At 49.2% G+C, this 22,733-nt stretch overlaps 1 protein-coding gene across 4 annotated transcripts in view; it reads left to right on the forward strand.

Moving 5' to 3' along the window:
* SRGAP3 (SLIT-ROBO Rho GTPase activating protein 3) overlaps positions 1–22,733 on the forward strand; it is a 126,800-nt gene that overhangs the window by 53,613 nt on the left and 50,454 nt on the right. For all 4 annotated transcript variants that reach the window (XM_056336092.1, XM_056336089.1, XM_056336088.1 and 1 more), the window contains exons 2-3: positions 8,731–8,923; positions 13,601–13,763. In XM_056336092.1, coding sequence (XP_056192067.1) covers positions 8,731–8,923; positions 13,601–13,763 — 356 coding nt within the window. The remainder of the gene's footprint in view (positions 1–8,730; positions 8,924–13,600; positions 13,764–22,733) is intronic.

Raw genomic sequence — 22,733 nt, forward strand, 5'->3', positions numbered from 1 at the left:
GCTGTTGGCGGTGGGAGGCTGCTGCTGGTGGGTTTATCACCGCTCGGGCACATCAGCCCATGCACAGTGCTCTGTGTCACGGGGCTGGCTGTGGCAGTCACGCTCACTTTCCTTCTGCGTGCCCTCTGTTGTGCTTGGAAGGGGTGTGAGCGTTCTCGGAGGTCCTTGGCTGACAGACCCGTGCTGTACCTGGGGTCTCGGGAGCCTGGATCGATGGTGGGGCTCTGCAGGGCCATGCTCCCCTGGTTGGGCTGTGCTAAATGTGGTCCTGTCATCCTGGCTGCCGCCCTGGTGCTGGAGTGTGTCTTCTTGGGCAGTGGGATTGCTGCTGACATCTCACGTGTCTGTGTGCGTGGCCTAAGAATAATGAGCAGTCATTGGCTGTGATATGGGCTAATTGAGTTGAAAATGTTTACAAAAGTCAAATCTCCAGATCTTCTGATCTCTCTCGGCTGGATTAGCAGTCCCACAGCCTGTCTTGAGTGTTGTGGCTCTCCTTGGTTTGCCAAGGAATTTTGTTTTCCTCAACATCCCTGCCGCTGTGCTTCAGAAGAGCTGAGGAAATCCTATCTCTTGCGTTTTCAACCTCTGGATTTGCATTTTAAATAAAGACTGCTCACAGTGGAAACTCCTTTCTTATGAACAGAACCAAACAAACTGAGAGGGGGGGAAAAAAAGCAGCAAACCTTGAAAGCCAGCTGCCCAGCAGAGCTCAAGGGTACTCAAAATTTTTAGCACCCTTGTTTGCAGAACAGCTTGCTGTGTTGTTCTCCTTTGTCACTGTTTGTGATTTCATGCACTTTGAATTAAATCGTGGGAGCATTTCAGACTAACTACTGCTGGGAATGTGACCAGCTACACAATTTTAACGTTTTGCTTTCTGCTTTTTGGCAAGTGCTTTCAGCTCTTCCTAAAGCAGTTTGGTAGGTTTTTGTTTATTGGTTTCTACTGAAAGTTTGTATAAATTCTAAGTTCAGAAAAACAAATTGCGAGGTGGCAGTCTTCCTTGCATGGGCCTGCAGCATTTCTGTTCATATCCTGACAGTGCTGGGCAGAAGGCAGAGTGGGAGAGTTTTCCTGGTGAGGTTTGCTCTTTGTGGCAAGGAGCTGATTTTTAATCTAGCAAGGGAAGCTTGCAACATGGGATATTAAAAAAACTTATATCCTAGTTGAACCAAGGAAGGGTCTGAGCCTAGTTTGGGTCATTTCTCAGAGAAACCTTTAGCAGTTCCGGAATAACTTTGTGATGCTCTCCGAGGCATCCCATTTACTTTCCCTTTCCCAGATTATTTTTATTCAGTGTAAATACGGACCTTCCACCGTTACGTGAATTCCAGGAGTTGCCAACCTGTCACCATGTAACTGTCCCCTAGGCAGGTTTTTTCGGCTTTGAGCACACCTGCTGCTGGAGAGCTGGAACGAAGGGGTTAGTCCTTGAGCGATGGTGGGCATCCATCAGGTTTTTAACAGCCTAGCTCTTTTCTTTGTAGACTTTACTGTAGCCCAAGGAAATGTGAACTCTTCTGTTCCCAGTTGCCTGTGCTTTGGGCTTGTGTCACTCCAGTAGTTTCTAAAGGTGGTTCTCCGCGAGGCACGTCAGTGGAGTGCCTGGAGATGACTCCCCTCCTGCCAATTACAGAAGCACGGTTAGTGATCTCTTCCCATGAATGTCCTCTGCTTTCTAGCTGTGTCTTCCAGATTTTAATGTTTTTGGGGTCAGGTGCTGAAGAGATACTTGTCTAACATGGAAAACATAATTTGCACTTGGTTGAAGGTTGTAATTAAAGGCTTGTTAATTCTTTCATGACGGACAGGGCTGATGCAGCTTGTGCTGATATGGCCAGAAAATTGCTTGCAAAGTGCTGGTAAAGACAGTGCAGGTTTTGGTCTGGATTGTCAGCTGGTGCCTGCCAGGGTGTCAGCCCAGATGTCAGTAGAGGTGTGTTGGGTTTGGGATCACTGGGGATCTGCTGTCTCCATCTCCAGTGCGTGAGCAGGCCGGGTTAGAGGGAGAGGGGCAGGGTGGAGGTTGTTGAGATCAAACAGCAAATGGTGGCTGCTCCGTTGGTGGGGCTGATCTCTGGCTCCACCGTGCAGGCGGGAGAAAATGGATGTCCTCCGGCTGCTCCTGCTGTTCCCTAGGCAGCGGGCATGAAGGGCAGAAGAAGGCTTTTCTGCCTGCCTGTATTTTTTCATGGTTATCTGAAAAGGCTACTTAAGAGCAAGTTAATTTTAATTGAAAGGAGGGTGCCTCTTAAATGCAGCAGCAAAGTAATGATGGAAGCAGGGGAGCGACAATGCAGGCACTGTCGGGGGCTGTGTTTGTGAGCGGCTGGCTCTGAGACCTCTGGAGCCCTGAAGAATGTTGTTTTTTCTGTTATTGTTCCTGTCTTTGCATTAATCATACCAGCAACCCTTAATTTTGTTTTCTATCACAAACCTTTTCCATTTAACATGCAGCAGCAGCTCCTGAGGTCAGTGGCCATCTCCTTTTGTTTGTGTGACCGCTGGTAGCGGAGTGGCTGTAGGGTCACAGCTGGCAGGCTGTATGTGCCCGGAGAGACTGTCCTTTGCCTCCTACGCGCTTATGTGGAACTGGCCTGGCTGAACTTCTGCAAGGAGACTTGAAAGTGTAAAAGCAACACGTTACGGGAGGGGAGAAAACAAAGAAATTCTGTTGATGAAGGTCAACATGTGCCTTGCTGATGGTGCCCGGATGCCCAAGAGTGTCCTCTCCAGCCGGTGGGACTGACGTGCCATTGTTGAGTCCTCCTTGGTACCAGGGCTCTGGGGTGAGCAGCACACATGGGAGGATGGGCAAGGGGGAGCTGGGTCCTGGCGAGTCGGTGCTGGGCTTGAGAGCGCACAGCACGGCACACGGGCAGGTGATGGAGACCCTCACCGAGCCCATGGTGAAGGTAGCTGGCTGCAGGTCCCACAGGCACAAACTGCGGATTCCTGTTATGTGGAGAAGGGGGTGGTGAAAGCTGCAGAGCCTCGGTGAGTCTCTGCGTTGCTTGCTGCTGTCTGCACTGCCTTAAATGACCCCCGTAAGAGCCAAGAAGAAATCTTTGTGCCACATACAAAGATCAGGCAAGCAGCAGTCACTCAGATCTGGAAAAGAATAGGAAGAGATAGGAAATGTAAAAGATTGGAGAAGCATTATGGTATTCCTTGTGCTTCAGTGCACTGTCGGGGTGCTAAGAGCTGCACTGGAGACCACCTCGGGTTGTAATCCCCTGTGAAAAGGGAGCTAGAGACCAAATCTGTGTTTTTAAATAAAAATCTGTATTAAACTTGCTCAGGAAAGCAGAGCTCTGTAAAGCAAGCCTTGCGTTGGCACCAGCAGGAGTGGGAATGTAAAATCCATATGGGATGTAATGAAATTTCCACTGACCTTGTGTGGGAAGGAAATTTGTCAGCAGGGGAATGTGAAGGTTTTAAAAATGTTTCTTTATGAAACTGGTACCTTTGTATCCTGTAGGAACATAGCAGTGGGTTTTTAAGAGGCTTAATTCAAAGGTGGTTACTCTTTGCCACCCTCAGCTCCAGTGAATGCCGTCGTTAACCGCACAAGTTGTGTAAGGGGGAAAGTGCTTGCCTTCAAAAGCCGGTGTGCGTGAAGCAGCACTGCAGCGTGGCAGGCATGCCGTGCCCTGGGAAGCTGCTGTGAGGAGCGAGCGGTGGATGACAGCACCAGCCTGCCATCTCGCATCCCGGCTCTGCTCGGGTGGAAAGCAAGGGAGCTGTCAGAAGCCATGACTGCGGAGGTGGTTGGCTCCCGTTGATCCCACAAGGCATCGCAGCTCTTGCACAACAGCGTCCCTGAAGAGCAGTCTCCCTGATGAAATCAGAGCTGCGGTGCTGCATACGTGTGATCTTTCCTGAAAAACAGCCGAGGTTTACAGAAATGCTGGAGTCCCAGCTACCAAGGACTGGACCAGCTTTCAGGTGTGATAAGAGTACTGCTTTCTGGAAGTTCATGCAGCTTCTCCAGGCATTCCCACACATCTCTGTGGCAAAACCAGGCTAAATATTGCTGTGTGGCATTAAAGCATCCTTCCTCTCTCCCCAGAGAAAGTGCCATTGCAAGGGGAGCAAATCTGTTTTCTGTGTCTGAGCGCAGACATGAAGAGGAGGGGATGGAGAAGCAGTGTTGTTTGTGAGGTGTGCAGCTCTGTTGAAGCATGGTGCTGGATACCATAGGAATGGGATACTGCTTGTTTTGATGCAAGAGTAAAGACCAAGACACTCTGATACCAGTCATTCGGAGATCTCATTTGTGATGAGAATTTCTTTTTCTCAATTCTTTTTGTAGCCCTTTTTTTTCTTTTTTTTTTTCTTGTTTTCTTTTTTTTTTTCCTTAAAGGGTATTTCTGGCATTATATGTATAGTGGAATTGTCTTTCCTTTCAGGGTGTTCTGCAGCTCAGCTGTGAATGAGGGCTGATGTCTGTGTGTAGCAGATGCCCAGAGTCACAGGGGAGCCCTGACCATCCCTGCTGCACATCTCCCTTTCTCTTCTGCCTGGGGCCTTGGCCCTTCTGGCTCCTGTGTCCAGCATCCTTGTGTCTGCAGATGGAGGATGTAGGATAGAAATGAGTTATAGAGCTTTGGCTGCTGCAGGGATGGTTACACAGTTATCTAGGCAGACTTCAGGTATGGAAGCTGCATTGCTAGTGGCCAAGTGCAGTGTGTTGAGTCCCTCACCAAGGCTGTGTATGTGCTTCAGATGCATTTTTATGAACAATTGTCCTATCCTCTCATAAAACATCAAGAACATAAAGGAAGTGTTGTAAAAGCAATGCCCAAGGAGGATCCCACATAAGGTGACTGATTAACTTTGGAGCTTTCAGCATTCGTTGCTTCCAAGGAGTTTTTGTTTTTAGGTGACCTTCATGCAGCCTGTGGCCTCCAGTCCCATTACTGCCATCGTTAAATTACACAGTAATGAGATTGCTGCAGGTGGTCTTATTCCTGCAGCTCTCTGCGTTCACCTATCAGGCTGCGTGTGGCTCAGTCTTGCATGGTAGTTGTTCTGTAAAGAAATGTTGAAAAATAGCAGATTGCCAGATTCCTGTAATAGCAATTTTAACGTCCTTCACGTGGGATTCTCACAAATGTAGAGAGCTTGAAATTGTCCATAGATCTTTTGTGATGTCAGTCAGTGCTTTGCATCATCATTACGTAACAATTTATTAATTCAGCATCCAGTATGGAGTAGTGGTTTTCTGGATAGGGCCTTGCTGTAGCTGCAGAGTTGTGGGACAGCCTTATGCTGGCAGGCGACTGGTAGGGCTAGCCTGCCTTCTGCGCATATATATGTATATGCATAGTGAAGATTATTTCAAGCATTGAAGTGACACTGCTCTATTGTCTTCGTTCAGGTCATTGAGCTTCCCGATTACGGTGCAGTGATTTCAAGTGCGTGTGCTCAGGCAGTACAGGTATTTTTAGTTTGCTATCGTTCTTGTGGGTAAGTTACCATTTGTTCTTAGCATACTTTTGCAGAAGGAATGCAGGATGAGGTCTAGTCCTCTTGCCAAAGAGCTCTACCAGTTTTAGGACTTTCTTCTTAGTAGAGGCTGAACCCTCCTGTCATGTAGGCCGTGACAGTTAATGTGCTGCAGCCTTGCAGCAGAAGTTTAAGAAAGCAGAGCTCCTGTTGTGGCAGAAAATCCAGGCAGAAGATCACCCAGGAAGCTTGCGATTGCAGTCCGTTCCTGGTGGCTCTTGCAGGTGGCCAAGTACCCTGTCGCAGTGTGGGAGGGCAGGCGAGGGCTCTGCGGTGCTGGCTGTGCCCAGGGTTCCTGCTCCAGTCGCCAGCAGCTGGAGTCCCCTGGGAGCCGCTGCCTCCTCTGCCTGCCGGGAGCCCGCTGCAGCCCACCATCCTGTGGCATGGTGGAATCCCCGAGCTGCATGGAGAGGCATGCACCCACTAATATCAGTCATCTTCCTTTCTCCTGTTGCGTCTGTGGACCTCTTGGCTGATAATAGAGCCCAAAATCTTCTGGGGAAAGAGAACCTGGGGCTGCTCAGCTTGGTGACCCTAATGCATAGCTTCTCCAGTAACCACCCGTGGTTCTTCGGCGTGTATGTGCACGTGCATCTTCTCTAGTGATGTATGGAGTTTGGGAGTTACTCGTTAATGTGTTGTAAGACCATAAGGTGATGGAGGGAAAGCTGTGATCTGTGGCCTGGACGCTGTCTGAGCTGGGATGTGATGCTGATTGAAATGCTAAGCTTTGGTGCCACCAAAATCATGCTCTTTCCCCTCTTGCTCTCGCGCCCTCTGTTGCCGCCCTACCCTTGCCTCCCAGAAAGGGCCAGAAGTTTGTGTATTTATAAATCAGCCAAACTCTGTGTTTCAAGAGCTGCCTGCCAGCTTACATCAGGTGTGGGTCTGGTCCTTCATGTTAAAAAAGAAACGGCTCCCTGAGCAGTGAGCACCTGTAGTGGGGGCTGGGGGTGCTGCGCGCGCAGGGAGCGGCTGGCCGGCCCCAGGGCTCCTGGGTTGAGCACAGGATTTGCCCTCTGGGTTGCACTGCTCTGCAGGACCATGCAAGGAGGCTGTAGGATGCTTGGGCAAGGAGCAGGTGGAGATGGGTCCTCACCCCCGTACTTGGTGGGGTGTGGAGCTTGAGGGGATCTAGGCACCAATTTGGAAAGGAAAAAGTAGTGTTGGCATGGAAGGGAGGGAGCTGAATTGGCAGTGGTGCTGTTGCTGCTAGCGTTAGGCCAGCAGCGAATGGCACTTCTGTGGGAGGTGGGGAGGGGACAGGGTGGGTTGGAGCCTCTCCGAGGTGCCTTTGTGTGTGCTGCTCCGGCCCTGTCGAGCCCCGTCCTGTGGTGAAGGGAGCAGGAGTGCTGCTGGGCTCCTGCTGCCAGGCTTCTCCGCTGCCTTTTTTGGCTAGGTATGCCTTGTAAGTGTATCTTGTTGGGGTCCATCAGCTACAGGTGACCAAAGTGAGAAATGTATACTCAATCACAAACCTTAGGGAAAGACAAAGAATATGTTGTTTGTTATGGATTGTTTATAAAAATGTTCGTAGCGTTAAAAAGGCTGTTCCTGTTGGGCTAAAATGGCTGCAAGTGCTGTGCCGGCTCAGCAGAGTGCGTTTCTGTGCACTGTTTTCATTGCGGGGGGGAGAAAGCAGGGTTTCTCGTGGTGAGCTTGTGCAGTCGTACGCTGTTGCTGAAGCTGACCTGCTCGGCTGAGGTGTCTGGCTGGCTGCCTGCTGCAGATGGGGTGTGCGGGGCTGGGGGGCTGCTCTCCCCTCCGCCCCTTGGGGTCTGGGGACAGGCAGTCACGGCACGGACCCATTTCGTCATCTGACCCCTGCGATTCTGGCTTCTCTGACCCCTTCGCTGCGCAGCTGCCCCCTGCTCAGCCCAATTATTCTCACTGCATATTTTTTTTTTCTACCGTCTAGTCTCATTTTTGCCTCCCTTTTCCAGCCGGGCACACCGCCTCCCCGCCAGGCAGAGCCCAGCTGCAGCTCCTGCAGGATCGAGCCTCCCCTGCGCAGGCTGCCTCGCTGCAGAGAGCTGCTGAAGACCTTCCCCGTGGCTGGGGAGCGGTTTGGAAGGTGTGTTTCCATCGCACCCCTTGCACGGGTGCTGCGCTACTCTGCCTGCAGAGAGGGCGAGGGGTCTGACAGAGCGTTGCCTTCCCAGTGCTTGCCTGTCTTCCCAGCATAAGCGTTGGGGATTTGCAGCAGGCTGTGTTATGTGCGAAGGGGCAGCTGGAAAAAGTGACACTGGCCTTTTACCACGGGAGAGAAGAATCCTCAAAATGAGGTTGATGAAGGTGAAAAACACAGCTCTGATGTGTAAAGAGGAGAAACGTTAAACCAGTCTTCCAATAATTTGCATGTGCTGGACAGGATTAGTGTGTCTGAGGTGATCGGTTACGGCGGTGCTGGATAAGGCTCACACTGGAGAGGTCTCTGCCGCTTCTGGTATGGCTGTTCCTTGCAGGGTGCAGGCAGCAGCAGCAGGAGCCCTGGCAATGCTGGGGCAGAGATGGGGGCTGCCCAGGGCTCCGTCCCCTCTTGTCCTCCGAGCACCCAAGCCCCTCTGTGGCAAAGGCTACGGGAGTTGTAGAGTATGTGTCACAGTGTCTGAGGGGCTTTATGAGAAAGCAAAAAAACCCAACCTGGAACAGATAAAGTCTGTGGTGTTTTGTGAGCTGGAATTCGGAGGGTGTGAGACTTTGTAAGCCTTTGAGCCAAAGACGAGTTTGATTTGCCAGTTAAGCCAGCAGCACTGTGGGGACGTGGGTGAGACGAGTATGCATTTACAGTGCTGGCTGCCTTCAGGCCACTGTCAGCTGTTCGGTGGGTATTCATGTGATTACTTATCAAGAAATAATATGTTAGTTTATATGCATAGAACACAGGATTTCAGGGAGTACTAGATAATCTCTAGTATAATTTTCAAGTTTCAAAAAGGCACTTGAAAAGCGCTGAGGGTTGGTCTCTGTGTACTTACACAGCTGTTTATTTTGACAAAGAACAAGGTTTTGGGACTGGTGAATGAAATTTTTCAGCTTTTGCTTGGAAAAAAAAGTAATCTGTTGACTTTAGCAAGCCTTGAATTAAACCTGAGGCTTGTGAGGGAGCCTGCTCTAGCAGGGCCTGTCCGATTTGCTCTGAGACATGAAAGGACAACCGTCCCGGACGGAGTTTGTTGATGACATTGTATTTTCTTCTCTCTCGTGTCCATGCAGAAATCCGAACTCAGCTGGTCGAGCAGTTCAAATGTCTGGAGCAGCAATCAGAGTCGCGCCTGCAACTGCTGCAGGACCTGCAGGAGTTCTTCCGCAGGAAGGCTGAGATTGAGCTGGAGTACTCCAGGAGCCTGGAGAAACTGGCTGAACGATTCTCCTCCAAGATACGCAGCTCCAGAGAGCACCAGTTCAAGTAAGCAGGTGTTTCCAGGGGCAAAATGGTGCAAAATGATGGGCCAGAGACTGCCTCAAACACTAGAGGTTTGTTTGTAGCTGTGCAGTCCAAAAGGGGGGTAAACTAAACAGCATCAGTGGTGACCTTGTCTGTCTTGTCACTGTGCAGGGTTCATAAAAAGAACTAGAAATGTTTTTTTCCAAGACTTTCACCCACAGCATTGCTGACCTGTGCTACCCAAATTAGACTTGCTTTGCACTCTTTGAACAATACAATGAGAATATGAATCAGGAACTAGGAAGGAGTCAAGCCCTTCGATTTTTTTATGTATTTATTTAAGAGGCTTGAATTCAGCCACTGACTTGATTGTGCAGATAACAGTAGGCCTGTTTTATAAACCCTGGTTTCTGTATGTGGTCCAATCCTTAGAAGTCAGTGCTTCATGCTGCACACAGATCTGCTCTACAGGCTCAGACTTGGAAGCAGTTTTTGGAAATCCAATTTGCTGCAGTTTTTAAAAATGAACTGTATATGTTTTCTGTGTACACACCCGTACAGTGTTGAAGCTAGGCAAATCCACAGTGGAAATATTTTGAAACAAAGCTTTGAAATAGGAAGTATGAACTGGCTGCTGGAATTGTGTGAAACTCAAACTGATGATGAAAATTGTAAAAACCATGAATGTGCGATTATGCACAAGTTCTCAAAAGCAGCCTCTTTTCAATTTAACCACACTGTCAAGCTTGGTTAAAACGAAAAAGATCTGAAAAAAATCCAAAAGCCAAACTCAAGGCAGAATTTGAGTCTGGAGGTGACTGTTTTGCAGTGAGGATATGTAGCTCGTGCTGGCTGGCAGCTGTGACTTCAAGGCTCCTGTGAATGCCACTGTCCCATCGCTGTTGGAGGAGCTGGTCCCTGCTCCCCGGGCGTGCTCGAGTGTGCCCACTCGGAGGTGTCAGGCTGGGCTCTGCAGGACAATGCTCGGTGCTTTCATGTGTGTTGGTAGCTCTCAGGATTTTCCTCTATGATGCTTATTGCATTCCTTGCCACAGCCAGCTCTCCCCGGCAGTTTCTCGGGGCACGGGGTCCTGTGGCAGCATGAGTGGTGCCACTGAGATGTGGCCAGTGGTGTCTGTGCCCCGAGGACCGTGTGGCAGCACCTGCAGTGTGGAGGCAGATGCTCCTTCTGGCTGCTCGCCCGTGCAGCACATCAGCTGAAGCTCACCTTTGCCTACCCTGGCCATAGTGTTTGTCTCTTCTTCTGACAGCTGTGTCCGTGAAACAGTCTCTCAGCTGGGATTATGCTCTTTGCTCAAGATGAGCTAGTGTCATTTGATTCAACGGCCAAAGACCACAGCTGCTGTTTAGCTTCTTTCCCAGAAAATGGAGGGTTTTGTCTGCCTGATGCCCTTAGCCTTGCTAGCCCCTGGCTCTTTACAGTCTTCGTCTCTCTCTAACCCCTTATGATCTTTTTCCTGTTCCAGCTGCAAGAGCAGTGATTCTGCTGTTACACTACTAAATCCTATTTATTCCATATTACTAAATCCCATTTAATCTGTTTAGTCGGTCTCTTTGGTGAGCAAAGCTTTTACTGTTGTCTTAAGCAAAAGTCTGCTGAAAATGAATTGCCATTCAATTGCTAGCTGTTCTTCTTGCATCTGACTAGCAAGTCAGTTGTGTGGTGCTGGGCGCTGCTGTGCCATGCATTGGGGATAACTGTTGTGGGGAAGGAGTTGGCCAGTATGGGCTTGGGAAGGTGCTCTTGTTTAGAGATGGAGCCACAAAGGCTTGTCGGGGGGTGGGTGCCTGTTCCATCAGCTGAGAGCAGTATTATGGCACTGCCAGTGCTTATTGTGTTTGCAATATTAGAAGGGTGGTGGTGTGCAGGTGACAGTGCTTCTTCCCCTTTATGAAACACCTGGGTGTGAGTGCCTGGTGGTTTGTGATGGTATTGATGGTGTTAATAGGGGCAGCTTCATTTCACTGCACACCACTGCCGAGTCCTCACTGTCTCACTCCATGTTGAGACTCCCTTAAAATACTATTCTTCCAGACTGCTTTGTACCTGCCCTTTATTAGGTTCATCTGCGCTGCTTCCCCAGCTTCCCCATGAATGTAATTATTCTGATGAGGCTTTCGACATTCTTAAGAAATGCGGTGTCTTCAGCTCTTCCTTTGTCCCTGCACAGCCACGTGCAGCAGGCTGTGCCCAGCCCTTCATGGTGGTAAATGCCACGGTGCTGCTGCTGGGCTGTTCATGGTCATTCCAGGTGATTCCAGACTCATTCATGCTTTTATATGTGGTTTTGTCTGTATGTGCACACGGAGATTTTATGGAGTCACCATGCTTTCCTCCCCAGGGCTCAGGGGTGAGGTGCGCTGCCCGCCCCGGTGCCATGGGCAAGGACATCTCGGATGAGGAGGAGTATGTGTCTGAAGGCTTCAGCTGCACAGCGTAGCTGTAGCGGGCATGGGGTAGCTTTCTGGTTGCAGGACTTTAGGGAGAGACAGTCTTGTTTTGAGCACAGGGGAGCTGAGGCCGTGTTGCCAGTGCTGTTGGTGCGTGCAGGCTGCCAAGCCTGGGTGAAGCAGCGGGCACTCCCTGGGCAGCTGGTATGTGTCTTTAGGTGCTGGGGAGGGAGAAGCCTCTGGGGCTTGGATGTGTCCATCAGGCATGGCTGTCGGCACACGGGGAGACCTGCCCAGGCAGGGTGGTGTCAGGGGAGGTTCTGGAACCAGCATGTCTTGCAGGAAAGCATTGGTTTGGCCAGGGAAAGCAGCATAGGTGAAATGTTGGAGCACATCACTTGGCTGCCTTGTTTAGAGGATCTATCCCAAAGTGTCTCAGTTGGACAGTGTGAAATGTTTTGTTTGTTATATAATTTCTGGGAATTTTGATTCCCTTTTGATTAATTTGCCATTAGTGCTAAAAGCAATACATGGAGAGCAATGCATGCTTCTTTTAGTGTTGAGATGGAATGTATCAAAATTAGTTAAGCTCTAATCAAGTGTGAAACGTTTGCTGAAATTTCTCTCAAAAGAAAGTTTTTCTGACCACCCCTGGCTTCTAGGCAAGTCAGGGTCTTGGGATGCCCCTCTGCAGGGTCTCGCCCCATGGAGCCGGGTAGGGACAAGCTTGCTCTGAGGATGCTGCATGGCTTGTAGGGGCTCTTCAGGCCACTTGCCCCATGCCTGGTGCCGCTCAGGGCAATCTCTTTGTTGACTGCAGCGTGAGTTGGATTAAGACTGTCGTGAATATTCAGCGTATGTGAATGTATTCATATTGTGCACAGACACTTTGTGGTAACGTTGGATGCAAAACATTTTCTCCAGCACTGTTTAGTGGACTAAATGCGGTACAACAGATTGTGTGGCAAATGGGCTCTTTCTGGAATATGGGAGCGACAGCTGTATTAATAGCACAGAGTGGAAAAAAGAAGCAGAACTGTCTCATTTGCCGAGTGTTGAAGGGATTGCCAGGGATGTCTCTTCTCCTGTACCATCTTCCAGAGCACCCAGTTTGGGAAGGGTCTGGTTGGGAGTCTGATTTGGCTCTTGTGCTGCCATACGTCCCTGTGGGAAGCACTTGAACAGCTGAAAGAAACTCTGAAAGAGGTTCCTGGAGACTGGAGCAGGGCCACAGATGGGTTCCCAGCCCAGCTAGGGCAGAGGACTGGCTCTTGCCTTGTCTCTAGCTGACTTGCACTTTCCAGGTCCTTCAGAGCTGTTGCCCGGAGCATCTGCACTGTATGACTGTAATATTGCTAATTGACCTTCTTCAGACCACACTTTTTTAAAGCATAGGTATGGAGCAGCGGACCAGAAACCATGCTTGGTGCCCCAAGACATCAAGGTAGAGCAGAGAAACTAAGCTGTGTAGGGCAGATTGTATGCAAAGGTCCATGTATACCTGTGAAGCACAGGGCTGTGCCCAGGGTCAGCGTCAGAGCATGCATCTGCACAGAAAGCCTCTGTCCTGCCACCGGCAGCTCTGGGAGGCTGGTAAGTAAGGACAAACCCTCGTGCATAATATTTAGACTGGGAGCTTCTGTGTTGGCAGAGATGCCGAAGCACCTTTCCTGCATGAAAGAGGAGGTCCTGCTGTGGTCGGCTGGCGGGCAAGTAGCCGTGTGTCTGAGCACAGGCTGTCTGCTGGGTCAGAGCAGCAGCTGTGGGCCAGCAGCAGGACCTGCACCAGTGACCCTGTGGTATCCACAAAAAGGATGTGGCTCTGAGTGGCTGGAGAGTCTGTGGTGTGCTGGTTGGCTCGGCTGCAGAGCTGCACCGCTGCCCTGGGCGGCTGTGTCCTGGGCACAGGGAGGCAAAGGGCGGCAGCAGCAGGAGATGCTGTGGCCGGGTGTCATCATCGCAGGTGGATGGGGCCAGCGCTGTCAGAGCAGTCTGGCAGGAGAGGCTGTAGTGCTCAACGGCTGTGTGCTGGAGGGGTGGGCTTGCTCCGACAGCCATGCTGAGGGGCCACCAGGTGCTTGGCTGGATGCTGCAGCGGTTGCTGGGGAGGGGAGGCAGCCAAGAGGAGCTCACACTTCGGGGGCACGATGGACTCTAGCAGGTCTATGCAGTGGAGGAAGGCAATGCTAATAGACTGATAGTGTTTGTTTGAAAATTACATCCCTTTCTGACTTGTTCACTTGACCTTTTTGATTTTTTTGTTTCTTGTTCCCCCCAATTCCCTAGGAAAGATCAGCATCTACTTTCCCCTGTGAACTGCTGGTACCTGGTTCTGACACAGACGCGGCGAGAGAGTAGAGATCACGCTACCCTGAATGACATCTTCATGAACAACGTCATCGTTCGGCTGTCACAAATCAGTGAGGATGTCATCAGGCTCTTTAAAAAGGTAACCAAAGCAGTTATGGTGAGTTCTGCTCAGTGAGGATCCATCCTTGCATTTTAGTCTAAAATAGGAGCTCATTGTGGACTTCTACACAACTGTGCCCTCCCAAAAGTCAGTAGAGAGGTACAAAAAAACCATCGCTGTTAAAATGCAGAGAAAAGTAGCAGGACTTTCTACAAAGTAAACATCACATCTCAGTGTGAAAACTCGAGAGGTGTTTGAACTCTGGACAGTGACAATGTAAAACCGTGGTAAGGCAGGCCAAGTAAAATTCTCCAACTTGCTAAAGACACAAAGTGAACAAAAACTTCTCCAAAATCATGAGAAAGCAGTGTGCTGCAGGATGTGAAGGGGAATAGGTGAGTGAGGTGCAAAAATGCTCTGAGGTAACAGCCAAAGGCCAGCTGGCTGCTTTATCTTGGTACTCGTTATGGAAAAGCTTAGACTAGAGATTTTCTTGTGGCGGGTGGTGGCGTTGCCAGCCTGAGGAACCTTATCCAACTGAATTGTCATTAGATGTTGCAGAGCAAATCTGTACAAGGGACTATCACTTAAGTCTTTCCAGATAATATTTATCCAAGAATATTAAAGAAACAGAGATATAAAACTGTCAAGTGAGTAGCAGTGAGTGTGACCTGGTGCTTAAACTGGCGTCAGTGCCAGAGAAATGAAAGGTGGAAAATGTGATGACTTTTTTTAAAGACTCCTGGAGGGTTTCAGAGAACAGATCAGCAGTTTGACTTAAAAAACAGACTTGCTGGTTGAAACTGTAGTAGAGACCAGAATGACAGGCATGTAGGCAGATACAAGAGAGGAGTCAGCATGGCTTTCTGAAGAGTCACGCCTCAGAAATCTAGTGGAGGTATTTCCAGGGGCAGTGATCATGTGTGTAAGATGGCACAGTACCTTTGATGTCTTGTAGGCTTTGGAAAAGGTCCCTTGCTGAAATTCTTGAAGAAAAGAAGCTGCTGAAGAATAAGGAGTGGTTGTTGTCTGGATTAATGACTGGTGAAAAGGAAGGGAACAAAAGAAAGGAGAATTTCAATAGAGTTCCAAGTAAATTATTTGGAAAAAGGATAAGTAGTAAGATGACGAAGTCTGCTAGTGATTTATAACGAAATTAAAAAAAAATGTCAAAGACTTGCAGGAATCTTGTGTCCAGGTGGACCAGGACTCTGCAGTTGAAAATGAAGGGGGAGTGTGTAATGTGGTACGAGCAGGAAGGGTCACAGCAGTTTGTAGGTATTGAGTGGGAGTAAGGACCTCGTTGTGCCTGCTAATGTAAGCCATGGGTGGTCAGCAGGCACTGGGCAGGAAGAGACGGTACAAAGGAAAAACATCCTTAATACTATCTATATTATATTACATTTGTAATATTATGGGTAATGCTACCTGTTTGTTGCCTCGTACCATGCTTTTGAAAGCCAGGTGTGTAACCTGAGTCCTTGTGCAGCTGGACAGATGTGAAGCCCAGCTCCGCAGGGGACACAGCGTCACAGCATGGGTGTGCTCAGTGGCATCGCTGACCCTTTTCTTCCACCTCTGGGCATTTGCTAATGGCTGCCCTCAGGGATACCGTGGACCTTTCGCCTGGCTGTATGGCTCCTATGTTTTGCTTGTTTTCAACAGGGGTGGCTGGAGAACAGCAGTGAGTGAGTGGGTGAGCCCACTGGGATGGCTGCCTCGCCAAACAGGAGAAGGGCTCTCCAAGCAGTGGTTATCTTGAAATTTTAGCCCAGCTGGAGAGTAAATTTGATGTGATATTTTTATGGCTATTTTCCTCTAGTTTATAGATCTGAACTAGAAATTAAACTGCAAGGTCAGGATTATATTTGCTGATCTGATGTGGGACATCATCCCTTTTCCTGTCCTTCTGGCCTCCAGAAATTGGACAATGTTGGGATGTGTCAGTTCACTTGTAAGTCTGTCTCAAAATCTCCCTCCCATTTGCATTTTACTCTGAACCCTCTTTTGAGATTTATATTAAGACTGTCCTTCTGGTTAGCATTCCTAGGTCTGCAAAATGGTATGTCTCACTTTGAACCATATGATGACAAATCCAGTCAGTGCTCAAACAAGGACATAAACAGAGTGTTTGAAGTGTTCAGGGTTTTTTGGTGGTTTGTGTTTTTTTTTTTTTTTTGTAGCAGGTCAATCCTCGACCGGGACAAGATGATAAAGTATTTAATCATTCAGCAGAATTATTTCTTTGTGTTTGCTTTTCCTCAGTCCCTCCCCCTCTCCCTTCCTCCTCTTTTTTGAATTTAAATTTCAACTTTTAAGGCACAACACTTACAGAAATTCTTGCTCCTTGTTTCTCCCTCCCCTGTCTTCTTCCAGGAGAGGTGAAGTAGCCCTGACTCCATCTGCAGCCTGCAGAAGCCAGCACCTGCTTTTAATCAAAGGGGGCTTTACAACAATAGGGTTGCGATCTGTGATTTCACTCGCATTTGTCCCTTGAGGTTTAAATTGTAGCAGAACTCACTGTCCCAGAAAATAATGCTCAGATAGATCATAGGAAAAGCTTATCTTATGTCATCATTCGCCCTTAATGTGGATAGGGAGGCTGTCTCATCTGAGGATATTCAGGTTGTTTGTTTTTGTTAACCTATTGCACCCTGTGCCCAAAAGAGGTCTGGGGCTGTGCCTCCCGCTTGGCAGCAGTGTTTGGCGAGAAGCCCGAGGCACACGTGTGGGAACGTGAGCATCCTGGTAAAAGGCTTTAGGACACCCAGGCCAGCCTTGCAGCTGGCACAAGACTGCTCAGAGGAGGGATCTTCCACTATTTTAGCTGATCTGGTTTTGGGTATGATGAGTAAAATGCTTGAATCTCTGCTCCTGGGGAGACTGTACTCTACAGGACCATTCAGCAAATAAACAGGCTCCAGAAGGGTTAAAGACATCTGCAGTTGTGCTTCAGCTGTTTGGTTTTGTTGTAGATTGCTCTTTGATGGTAAATTAGGGTAACTTTTTTTTTTTCCAGAGATGTCACTTTTAATTCCTTCAATCTAGAATTTATTAATGGGTTGTGACGTGCTGTGGGTACAGGGAGGAACTGCAAGGTTTTGTGTTTCATTATGTAAATGTAAACAATCTCAGCGAAGAAGCAGGGACAAAATATCTGGGGTATGAGGATGCGCATAACTAAGAAGCGAGTGCGGTGGTAATCTGTCGAGACAGACTGGGTGCTGAGCTGCTTCTCCCCTCTGCTTCCCTGGATGTGCTTGGCAGCAGTGGGGATCGTTCATCGGTAAATTGGGGCGTTGTGTTTTGTGCATCTCCACCAAAGTGTTTTGCCCTCCTGCTGACCAGCAGCGCATGGTCCCTGGGGTTTGGCTGTGCATCGCTCAGGCACACCTACGGCTGCGGCTGGTGGGGATTGGGCCTTAGTGTCTGAGTTGAAGACATTTAACAGAGCCAGCTCCACATCTGACCTTGGCTCAGCTGAGGGCAGGGATGGCTTGCACGGGCCCTCAGCAGCAGGGCTTATGGGAGGTGCAAGCTGAATCTCAGAGGTAGAGGAGAAGTGAGGTTACATTTCTTGAATCATTGGCAAATCTGTTGTGGTGGGCTGGGGTCCCTGCTGTGGCTGCATTTGGTGACAGGACAGCTTTGTGGCTGCTGCTCTGAACTGCAGTGGTGCCCGAGGCTGGTGCACTGCTCCCAGGGAAGCCGTGCCCTCTCCGCCACAGAGGGGCTTGTATCTCTCCTGCGGCGGGAGCTGTGGCTTGTGGCTCAGCTATAAGGCTGGTGACGCTTGGGTCGGGGAGTTTGCCATCTTCTGCTAGTGGATTGCTTCTTTTTGGCTTAATTGGTGGCATTTTGTTACCTTTGAAAGTGAGAAGGAGGAGATTGCAACCCCTCCTCTCATGGTCCATTTCTTTTTAATATCCCCAATGGTTGTGTGATGGGGAAGAGCAGGCTGCAGCCCTCGGGGAGTCCAGCTGAACTGCAAGGTGCAGAAGTCGGCAGGGGACTTGGCAAGGGCTGGCTCCTTGGGACGGTGATGATAGTGTTTGGGCTTTTGGTGAGGTTTGGTGGGGTGGAAATCGGATACTTCCTGCAGCCAAGATTTTAAACTCCACTCTGAAGATTTTAACACAGAACCAAAGAGACTTTATCAAGCCAGCCAGGTGTTATGTTGATAAGATCAATGTGCATCACTGAACTTGGTGGACCCACTTTGGTTGTCCATAGGCATTGCGGGTAACATACATCCAGTGTCTGAGCCAATCGTTCGGCTCAGCAGACTCAAAAAGGAGAAACTTGATGTATTTAGGGGAATAGCATGTTAGCTGTGAAACATTATTGGTCAAAGGTATGCATGTTTGTTGAGGGAGGAGAAGTTGTTAGTAAAGTGGTCCTGAGATGCAGAAATAGCCTGGAATCCCAGGAGAACAGATAACTAGAATAAGCTGAAAAAAATCAGTATTGAAAATTTTTAAAAATGAAACTGTAGGCCCTAAGTCATAGTTTGAAAAACCCCAGCAAATCCAAGAAAGGAAATGGGTAAAGCTTGTAATGAAAATACAAAAGAAGAGATGGGGATTGAATTCCTGAAATTGGCAGATAGAGGAATTAAATACAGAAGCAACAACTTTTAAATAAGAAGCATGTGTTTCTATAAAATATATGCAACAGTGCCTTTAATACGCACATACAGTTATGTGCATATTGAGTATGTAAGCATATTTTTGTGACTATGGGTGTTAGTAATTTGGTAATAAAGTCGTGTATATGATCATATATAGGCAAATGTTAAGTGATGCGCGTAAGGAAAAGCAACTTTCCAACTTGGGTGTACTAAATTTGGGATGGCATGGTAGGGTTAAAATACCAGGCTCCAAGCATGCCATCTTAGCGCTCACTAGCAGTCAAAAAATAAATCAAGTTAGGAATTGATGGGAACAGAGCAGAAAACACCATTAATCCCCTGCAAATCCATGGCACGCTTGCATCTCAAATCCTGTTGTTTTTCTTTCCGCTCCTTCCCTCCCAACACATACACACTGCCTCTGTGCTTGGTGGCATCGAGGGACAGAGCACCTCTGTGTTATGACACTTGTGTTGATACTGCATGAGGTGCGCTGGGCTGGGGTCAGGCAGCAGCAGTGGATTTGTGGTGTAAGGGTGCAGTACTGCAAGACCAGCACTGCGGGTGATGCGAGGAGTCTGGCTGGCACAACCTGGCCCCTTGGGGCACAGAAGGCATCTTCTAGGGATAGGAGCTGGTGGGGAGTTGCTTTGCTCTGTGACAGTGCCATGTCCCCCAGGACTGTCACGGGTAGTGCAGATTTAGGAGCAGAGACTCCTGAGGACTCTGACAAGAAGAAACCTGCCTGTCTGCAGGAGAGTCTATAGGCGGTCTTGGCATCGCTTGTGTTTAAGCATGGTGATGGATGTCAGTTCAGCAATCCACAGCCCCTTTGTTGGCCTTTCAGGTATTTTTGAATTGTGTCCAAAGGAATCCCAATTATAACTGTGGAAACTTGTCTCCTTCTTGAATAGCTGCAGAAAATATGCGCTGAACTGTGGGATTCATCCGAAGGTGGTCTCAGGGCAGAACATGGATTGATGCTTGTAATTCGTATTTGTGAAGGCAGGAACCACTCACAAAATGTAAGCCAAGTCCGGATTTGGACTTTGATAATTCTTTTGTTACAAAATGGGCAGTTGTTCCCATCCAGTGATGTGTTTTCTTTTTTTCCCATTCCTTTTCTGTCCTTCCCTGGCCTTGCTTTGTGACCCTCTAATCTGAAGCCACGATATATATATGGCAATTTTCATAAGTGAGAGTTTGCTGGAGCCTGGAGACCCAAGACCAACACCTTTCATTAGCGATACCAAAGCTGGGGGCTGTGTTGCTGATGGCTGTTACAGTGAAGGAGAAGCCCGTGGGGATATTAAATGTGTCCCAGCATTTTTATAAAAAGACCCAATAATGATACCATTTACTTGTTGCACTGGCTGGTTATAGTTATGGTGACAGAGGGCCATTGTTCTCCAGTGGGTACAGCTTCTTGCTGCACAGAAACTGCTGTTCTCCAGAGCAGGGTAATAAATTTCTGCAGAGAGATTTTTGAGTCAGGCACAATGTCATCTGGAAGCCAGGAGCTGTGTATCCAGGCTGAGAGAGAAACATGAATCTTTGCCATGGTGTTGCTAGAGAGGTGGTCATGGGCACCTTTGGGGTACGTGGCCAGCATGGTTAAAAATGGGCCAAGAAGTCCTCATGTCACCTGCTCTGAACCTCTTGGTACAAGACATGAGAGATGGGTTGCTGCTGCTTCTCCTTCAGATTTCTGCCGTGTATTTGCGTTGGTTGTCTGGACTCATATGGGGAGATGGGTGTGTCTGAAATGCCCTCTGGTCTGTGCTACTGCCTGCCTTGGCTGGGCGAGTTTCAGCTCTCCTGGTTCCTCACAGCGCGCACGGGTAGCTCCGCTGCAGGCAGGACATGGCAGATGCCAGGCTGCGGCCAGTCGGTGCTGGGACAACCTTTGTTATTTCTCTTCTCCTTCTGTTTGCCTTGGCATGCTGGGTCACACAGTTGATGCCCAAGATGTTTTTCATCAGAAAAGCATCCACAGGTGCCGGGAGCAGCAGGCCAAGTCAGGGGAAGCTTTCTGAGCGCAGCCTGCTTTGAAGAGCCCAGGAGCAGGGTGCTGTTCCGAGCGGCTCTGGGTGGCTTGGTTTTGGTGGTGGCTCAGCCTGCAGCTCCTCCTCGCAGTCTGCCATGGTGTCACACACGACTTGAAAGGTGGTGGTTTGAGTGGGAGTACGGAGCTGCAGGAGCTCAGGAGTAGAAATCGGGTTTGACTCTCCAGCTCTTCCTGGTTCTTCAGCATGGCTGCCACTGGGACTGGCTCTGGAGGTGGGCTGCGATTTAGAATCACAGAATCAGTTAGGCTGGAAAAGACATCAGGTCCAACCATTAACCAGCACGGCCAAGTCCACCACTAACCCACGTCCCTAAGTACCGCATCTACGTGTTTTTTAAACACCTTCAGGGATGGTGACCCCACCACCTCCCTGGGCAGCCTCTTCCAGTGCTTGACCACCCTTTCAATAAATAAATTTTTCCTGATATCCAATCTAAATCTCTCCTGGCACAACTTGAGGTCGTTTCCTCCTGTCCTACTGCTTGTTACCTGGGAGAAGAGACCTACAAGGGAGAGATTTTTTGATTCCCCCTACTCGCTGTCAGGCCTTGACACTGACATTGAGGTAGATGTGGTAGGCTGAGCTTGGGTCGGAAATGTGAGATGCAGGGAGCATGTGGCCTCTGTGGTATTGTCTCCTCTTTCCCAGCAGAAGCTTTCCGGGGAAATGTAGGACCCGGAGATGGAATGCTGCTTGCTTGAGTTGAGGAATGGTGCCCTGTCACCAAGTACTGCAGAGCTGTGCAGATGTTTAAGGGTATTGCAGAGCTTCTGCGAAGAGGTGCTGCGGTGGAGACCTGCAGGTAGGTTGGGGAGCTCCGTGGGCAGCGCAGGGGACCAGCGTCCTCTACCCAACCATCCCTGGTGTGCAGCTTAGCCTGTGCAGCTGAAATGAACAGCCAGCCTCCCTGCCTGCTCTGGCAGGCTGGTGAGCCTTGCTAATGAGTAGAGGAAGAAAACTCATTTGTGCAAATTTCCCTGGAGCTTCCAGCGTGAGTTGCATTCCTGGCGCAGGAGGAGGTGATCAAGGCAAGTGTGTTAATGTTGCTAATAGGCAGGGAATAAATGGAGATGCTAAGATACGTCACTGCAGAGATCTGGCTTGATCTGTTGTCAGAGTGAGTCTCTGTCACCATGAAATCTTGCAGCACGTCCTCCTGGCAGAGGCACAACCTGGGCGAGGGACACACCGCTGGCCCCCCTGGGCCGAGCAGGTTTCTCCCCTTTTACCTCCCCTGCTGTGGCAGAAGGAAAGAAGTTTGCTGCTTCTTCAAAGTATGGAATACAGGAAATTACATGTTTGAGACAGAGCATTGCTATGTCCGAAATAACTGTGCTGCATTATTGCCTAGTGTGAGATTTAATTACGTTCCATGACAGTGAATTTAATTATGCCCCATACTGCAGTATCCTGGATGGAGATTTAATGAAGAAGTGGTGTCCAGAAGGGAGTTTTGTCTTTAAAATAAGCATTCTTTGTTGCCAGTAGTCTGTGTTGCTTCTTCCGCTTACTTTGCAGAGGCAGGAATTCTCATAAACCTACTAGGCTGAAGCTGTTGCAATCCCAGCAAGCAACTGTGTTTTTTAGTAGGACTGGGAGGCGTAAAACAAGCAGCTAAATTGGAGCTTGGGTTTTGCGGATGGTACCAAGGAACTCGGATGACATTTTGGCATTGTCTCCTGTAAGCACACAAATGTAATTTCCCTGTTAAAAAAAGGGGAGGCAGCAAACGCGGAGAAGAGGCGAGTCCTTCAGCTTCTCACCTGCCTGCGTTCAAAAGAGGCGCCAGCATCACGAGGCTGGACACTGCCCTCTTGGATGGATGCTGGGGGACTTGACGGTGCTGGAGACCATTTTGGTCTCCACCAGCAGGATGCAGGGTGTTTGGTTTAGGGTGTCTGTAAAGCAAATGGGTCTTTAAATGTCTTATCCACCTGTGGTCCTGCTGTGTCAGTGTAACTCAGGGGAATGCTGCTGACCACTGAGCCATTTTTTTGTTGCTCTATTTAGGAGTCTAAAATTAGGTTTGAAAATTAACGGCTTTGTGGGCTTCCCCCCTGCTGCACAGGAACCCTGGAGCAGAGGCGAGAGCTGCAGCTGGGTCTGGGCCATGGCTGCCCCACAAGCCTGTCCTCCCTCGGCCGGGGGGCTCGGTGCGGCACCCGGGCTGTGTGTGGCAGCAGGGTCACCCTGGAGGGGTTATGCACGGCTCTGAGCTCCTGCCGGCTGGGGACATCTGGGCTCCGAGACCCCTGCTTGCAGACCCTGACTTTAATAACTCGCGTTCTGGAGGGATACATGCTTTTAATA

The sequence above is a fragment of the Falco biarmicus genome, chromosome 4 (assembly GCF_023638135.1).
Source record: "Falco biarmicus isolate bFalBia1 chromosome 4, bFalBia1.pri, whole genome shotgun sequence".
NCBI lineage: Eukaryota > Metazoa > Chordata > Aves > Falconiformes > Falconidae > Falco > Falco biarmicus.